We start from the raw sequence: 6,588 nt of genomic DNA on the forward strand, positions 1-6,588 counted from the left end.
TGTTAAAATGCAGTTAGATAAATGCCCTGGTGTAGAAACTGGTGCAAGTCTTTGGAAATTTTCGAGAGCAAATAGCTCAGATTTTCTAGAGGCTGACGTGTGTGCACGCGCCTGGCTGTGGAAGAAACCAGAGAAGTAGAGATAAGTTTGTCTGGAGATAAAGGCAGAAGAATCTAACACTATCACTGCGTGTGGAGCGTTCAGATTGACCTTTGACTGTGATACTGACCGATCCGTACAGCTCTCCTTTCCTGCTGATCGCCAGATAGTAGTTGCTGTTCAGTCCTTTAATGGCCACCACTCCCACTTCCACTGATGTGATTTCCAGAATACCTAAAGGATTCACCAAAAAACAAAGTGTCAATCAYCAAAAATGGYTGATGTATTCCAGGCTCACCCAAGAAATCCACTTTTTTTGAGGATAAAATAACAAGCAGCACATTGCATTTTTACAGCGTTTACCGTTAAGTGGCCACTCTTCATGAGRTTGTGATTATTTCTGAGCACATGCATCATTTTCGGTGATGTTTTAAAGCTATTTTACAGCCTACACCTGTGTAACAAATTCCAGCTGCACTGCTCATTTTGTTGGAAAATTAATAGGTGGATTCCAGAGAGATTCCCCAGGTTGTTTAGGTTCGGTTTCCGAGTCCCCCTGTGCAAATAATTCAGGCTTCTCCTGGGTTAGTCGAAAGGTTAATTTATACCCCGGCTAACAAGCGTGTGTTTTTCCTCGCAGACGGCTGTGATTATTTGTGTGGTCTCGGTGTCAGAGGTCAGAGAAATATAACTTCCTAATGTGTCCTTTGACCACAGAAGCCACTTGTCTCGTGTTTTTGCTGCTGCGTGTTCGTAAGCGAATCCTGCTGGTTCCCATGGCATGTTTGATTTCACACCGCCCTCCCTGACTTCCTCTCCCCTTCTTCCTGTGAGCTGTCGTTATTTTATCTCGATAAGCGCGCATGTTGAGGCACACACACACACACACACCAGCTTGGGGGCGTGAACTCCAAAGAGTCAACGACATCCTTTGATCAGATCTGTAGCCACGTCTGAGTCCTGATGACTGTTTGTGTGGCACTCCGCTCTACTGTCAGTCCCACTCTGGAGGAGCTGGGGGGGCCCTGGAGAGTGGACAGTGGAGAATGCAGGTGTGATCCCCCCCATCGCCAAGAAAAAAAAAGAGAAACAGTCCCTCTTAAATATGTAGCAGCTTTCTTTCCCTGTCCGTGAGGTCTGGACTATATTGATTTCTAGTTGAAAAGGCAGCACCTCAGGGCGGTGGAGGTCTGAAGCTGCGAGGCAGTGTTGGGGACGGTGACACGACGGCCATTGAAGATCTGAGAGGAGCTGGTTTCTGTAAGGGATCGGGTGTCAGGTATGGAGTGAGGATGTAAGACAATCTTATAGCAGTCCCCGGCTGCTCTGTAAACATGGGAGGGATGAAAGGCAGGAGAACAGAGGAGGACAGAGGAGCCATGACAGTGAGACTGGGGGTGGAGGGAGGATTAGAAAGGCTGTAATGATCACTGATCAAAGTCAGCCACCGGAGGCAGGGGCGAGACAGGTTGTATATACACACACGCGCGCACGCGCGGACACACAGGTGCACGCACGCACACACAGCAGGTGAATGTGCGCTTGTGCTCAACTCGCAAACTTGCTGAGAGGATTAAAAATAAATCTGTTTGTTGTTTGCTTCTCAATGTCTCAAAGCTCAGCTTGGTTTACAACCCTAACCCCACCTCCCACCAAAAAAAAAGTTAAGATGTGTAAAAAATGTAAATAAAAAAATAAACCCAGAAAATCATCATATTGTAGCATTTAGAAAGATAATTTGGAATTTTATGGCAGCAAAACAAGTTTAAAAAGTTAAACAAGTGGCGTGTTTCCTACTGTGAAGCAACCCATCTTTTTTTAACAAAAGCCTGCAAACGTTTCAGAACTGAGAGCAGCTGCTGATGTTTTTTGGGGGAAATGTTTGATTCTTGTCTGATATGGACTTCTAGCTGTCTTTGCTGCTAAATGGAAGCATACACTGYCCTTAAACCTGTTACTTTTCTGCATCGACTGTGCCTTTTCATAGAAGCACTAATACACCCCTATACCATCAGAGAGGCAGATTTTTTCATGCACTGGTAACAGGATGGATGGTCCCAGGAGAAACATTCAAACTGCACACAGAAAGACCCCCAGGTCCAAACTGGGTTTCAAACTTCRGACCCTTCCTGTAAATTGTGAACTGTAGATGAAGAGATGATCAAAATTTCCCCATTATTCATAAATACAGTTTTTACACACTCTGCCCATGTTTACTCCTGAGAAATTCATCTCTAAAAAGTWATTTCTATACCCAGTCCTCTTCCTGACCTGCTGCTCCTCCTTCACTGGATCACTTACTTTTACAGCTTTTTGTTGCCCCTTTCCCAACTTTCTAAAATGTTTTGCTTTAATCAAATTTAAAATGACCTTTTTTAAAAAAAAAAAAATAATTTAGTACTATTTCTTCTTTTGACTTAACTGGGGTTTATGGGAGCTGGAAATTGTAAAATTGCTTTTGTTTTACATTTTGTACCATGTCACAATTGGAATTAAGGTTGTTCAAATTGCGCGGAAACTAGCTGATGATTGCAAGAATAAATAAATGCAAAAAGGTAAAACTGAAAACAATAACTGAAAAATGTGTGGCAACATTTTTGCATGCCACACTTGTAAAATGTTTCCTCAAGTGAACCAGCCGCGTGTTCAGCTGTTTACAAAAGGGAGACAGCATTTTTCCCCCCCTCTTTGAATTCCTGTTGTTTTTTCCTATAACGTGTGGCTCATTTGACGTGCTCTGTTTGGAGTTAGTGCGATTTTAAAGGTGGTTTTTCCACTGTGGGATGCCAAGGAGGAGGAAAAAGAAAACATGCATTTTGCAGCTTGTAGGATTTTTTTTCGTTTCTCACTCCCTGTTTGGCTCTGGTCTGCACAGATAAGAACAGATAAGTCAGAATATGAGGTTTGATTGTTACCGTTTCCATGAACTAAAATAGAGCAGAACGGCTTCTAAATCAGGATGTAGTGTACTAACAGATGATAAAGACCGYGCAGTTTATTCAGACGGGAGATTCGGCCTGAAAAAGCTACACATTTGCCTCCTCGGCCCTCCAAGGCTTTGACTAAATAAGAACAATTACACAGGGATGCCTCCTTGCAGCTAAAATAAAACATCTCTTGATCCAGTTCAATGAAACACATGTCCTGCATCACCGTCCTGACAGCACAACACCATATTTGAGTCGGATTTGGCAACATTTCACTCGTTGCACAAAGTTGCTTTTGAAAATGCTCAGCTGTGATTCGTAGATATTTTAATTGCGCACTCAAACCGCTCAGATAGCTACTTAGCTGACTTTGGGATAATCTCCCTCCTTTTCTCGCTGCCTTTCTGTAACCTCAGCACCAGGCCCCCGGCGGGTTGGAAAGCCATGTGGGACAGTTTTACACAGGCATCCCCATAAATCTGTGGGAGGCTGGATATTGGCTCGGTAACAGACAGGGAGTCGGGTCTCTGCGAGGCCAAACGTAGCGCTCAGAACCTGATCTTTGCACATCTAAATCAGCTCTAAACAAAGATTTAATTTCTAATATTCTTTAAATAATGTATTTTGTCAGAAAATACGCACAATCCTTTTAGAAAAAAAACTTGATATTTTGTTTCTTCAACAGACCATGAGGGGTCCATAATAGATGCTGGATCTGGGATCATGTCTAAGCCCCAGGGGTCAGGGCAAAGACTGGAGCTGCTGTTGTGTAGTATTCTTTACCATGTGAACCTGATATGTGGGCTCAGAGTCCACACACAGTGTCCCCAGATCCCCTCAGGACACAGCTTTTTCATGGCACCACCATTGATACCGAAGATGCGCGGCTTTGATGTGGCCACAATGATGTCAGGTCATTCATGAACTTGTACCTCTAGAGAGTCTCCCTTTCACCTCCCTTCTCGCCCGTTCAATTCACAGAAAACTCCTAAAAAAGCAAAACGAAGACGGAGGAGTAAATCACCCCTCCAAACAAAACCTAAACTTTAGGTTGAATTCACACAAACTGAGCCAGGATTCCTCGCACCGCTTCGGCTTTTACGACTTGAAAGAAACCGCTGACAAAAGTGGCAGTAAAGGCATCACTTTGGTCRGGAGAAAGAAGCTTCTTTCTGTCACGACCTTGTCCAAACAAACATCTCCCCTGATGTTCTGCTTCCCCGTGCCATTTCCCTCAAGTCACTTTGATTGAATGTGCCGTCCGGCCATCCCAGGAGGCGCATTAAAACCAGGCTGCAAGAGTTCTGAGACGGCGAGACGAAGCACCGTACAATGAAAAGATGTATAAACTGCGTGCGTATTGCGAACAAGGGAGCACGTGTYGGCTACTATGCGGTCACACACCCACTGCAGCATGTGCGAGCCCGCATGGCGGCTGCTGGGCACACACACGTAGCTGTAGCCGGCTAACAAATGGGAATGCTATTTTTGCTGACTGATACGGTGAAACAAACAACGTGTAATCACTTAACGACATGTTTCTCTGGGTGAAAACGTCAAACAAATGTCTGAGCTGGGGTTGAAGGGATGCAATTTGCTCAGAAATGGGCTGGCAGAGGGATAATCTGAGTGAGAGAGTGATGGAGGAACAAAAAAAAAAGGGGAAAAAAGAGGAGAAATGGGCCTAAATGCATCAATGAGACTGACGTTCAAATACTCCCCCCTCCACCCTCTCCTGCTCCGACCCTGTTTTCCTGTGGCTCTTATCAGCTCTGTTTACTCTGGGCTGTGAAGACTGCCTGATAATGGCCGAGTTATCTGCTCCTGCTCCTTTTTAAACCATCTGAGAGCTCCCATCATTGTGCTGAGTGTTTGGACAGGAGAGATATCGGTCAGATGTCTGGTTTAAAACAAAAGGACAACCCAAACTGGGAATTCTTACAAACTTCTAAGCAAATGAGCAGAGAGGAAGCTGAAATTTTTTTAGTTATTATAACAGTTTTAGATGCGGACTTGATGCATTTTTAGTCAAAAATGCATATTTGAACACATGAAATCTATAAATCAAAAATAATAAAAAGCTGACATAAAGCAATCAATTTGTTTCCTTATTTGTAACTTCCTAATCCTATAAAAAGCAAAAGCTTTTAGCTTATATGTTACAAGTTTCTTATAAGTAAAAAGAAATTGACTGTCTAAGTAGCCATAATTAATATTTTTTTCATAATCTTTTTTCTTACTTTTATCTATTTTTACACATTTRTCAGCRTTACTTACTGAGGGGGTCATCCTTGCTCTTGGTTCCATTGACTTGTCCATTCTTATCAATCCTCAGGAAAAATTTCTGGAAAGAGAACAGCTTTCTCYTCCGAATGTCCCCCTGTAGGTGGTTGTAGCTGCGCACATGTCTGCCCTGCGGCCCCCGACCCGGGGGGCCCCTGGTGGCCCGGGGTCTAGAGATCAACTCAGACCTCGAGAGGTTCAGTGGAGCCTCGAATGTCTGCAGGTTGGCGGGCCTCGCTCTGTCTCTGCGGGGCTGGTGGCCGGCGGCCTCAGGTAGGGACAGGGAGAGAACCACGAGTGTGAGMAGGACAGGGAGAGACGAGGAGGAACGCAGTGTTGACGGCCTCGGCCCGAAGCTGGACCCAGAGGCAAAACKAGCTCCTGAGCCAGACCAGGAGCGGAACGAGGCAAAGGCAGCCTTACTCCTTCCAGCAGCCCATCTGATCATGGTAGTGTGCTGTGAGGAGGACTAGAGGCAGCCTCAGAGCCTGGGACATGCTGCTGGGGGTGAGGAAAGGCTAAGGCAGGGAGGGGAGCCCTCCACAGTCCAGACTGGYTGAGATGGTCCCCCTGCAGAATCCAAATTGTTCAGCACTTGCATGGAATCTTAAGATATCCTTCTGAGTTATTCTGATGGTGTAAWATATGAGAGACACTTAAAGCACCATTTTTTTCTTGTATTTTTTTCTCTGAAAGTGATTCTTGTTATTCCAAGTAGATATAAAAGGTGAAAATATGTCYGAAAAGAATGTCAGCTAGTAGAAAGTCTGATGAATTAAAAATAAAAACGACTAAAATCTCCAGTTCCTGYGAGATATATTATAAACACCTCTCAACATCAACCTGTTGAAAAGCTCTTAGTCTCCAAATGTGCACAAAACTGAGGAGCAAATACAGAATTCAAGAGTTTAAACAGGAATCCAGGCGCATGTCAGGCAATCCCTCTGTCCCTTTCAGTTGTCCTGCTCCTCCAGGTTTATCTTTCCTCTCATTGCTCTTCCTCACTTCTCCTGAATGGTTGCAGCATCCCRCGGCGGCAGCGTCCGGGGGTCTCAGGGTTGAGCCGGAGGGTGGGGGGCTGCTCGCGTCTCTTTTCTGGATTTGAGAATTCCTCACCTGCAGAGTGATCAGAGAAAACAACTGTGTGTGGCTGTGGGGAGCTGCTTAAAGTTACTTGATCCCTCCCTCTCACTCAACTTCCCCTCTCACATATGGGAGCAAGTACTGCTCTGTGTGTGTGGATCTGTGTGTGTGTGGATCTGTGTGTTTTCTCCAGCTG

At 44.8% G+C, this 6,588-nt stretch overlaps 1 protein-coding gene across 1 annotated transcript in view; it reads right to left on the bottom strand.

Moving 5' to 3' along the window:
- The window catches only part of LOC106533273 (fibroblast growth factor 10), a 9,756-nt gene extending 3,321 nt beyond the window's left edge, over positions 1 to 6,435 (bottom strand). The window contains exons 1-2 of the mRNA XM_014029521.1: positions 5,304 to 6,435; positions 230 to 333 (exon numbers count right to left, since the gene is read on the bottom strand). Of these exons, the coding sequence (XP_013884975.1) occupies positions 230 to 333; positions 5,304 to 5,757 (558 nt within the window). The 5' untranslated portion in view covers positions 5,758 to 6,435. The remainder of the gene's footprint in view (positions 1 to 229; positions 334 to 5,303) is intronic.
- Positions 6,436 to 6,588: the final 153 nt, after the last annotated feature.

This window comes from Austrofundulus limnaeus, unplaced genomic scaffold (genome assembly GCF_001266775.1).
Source record: "Austrofundulus limnaeus strain Quisiro unplaced genomic scaffold, Austrofundulus_limnaeus-1.0 Scaffold917, whole genome shotgun sequence".
NCBI classification, from domain to species: Eukaryota; Metazoa; Chordata; class Actinopteri; order Cyprinodontiformes; family Rivulidae; genus Austrofundulus; species Austrofundulus limnaeus.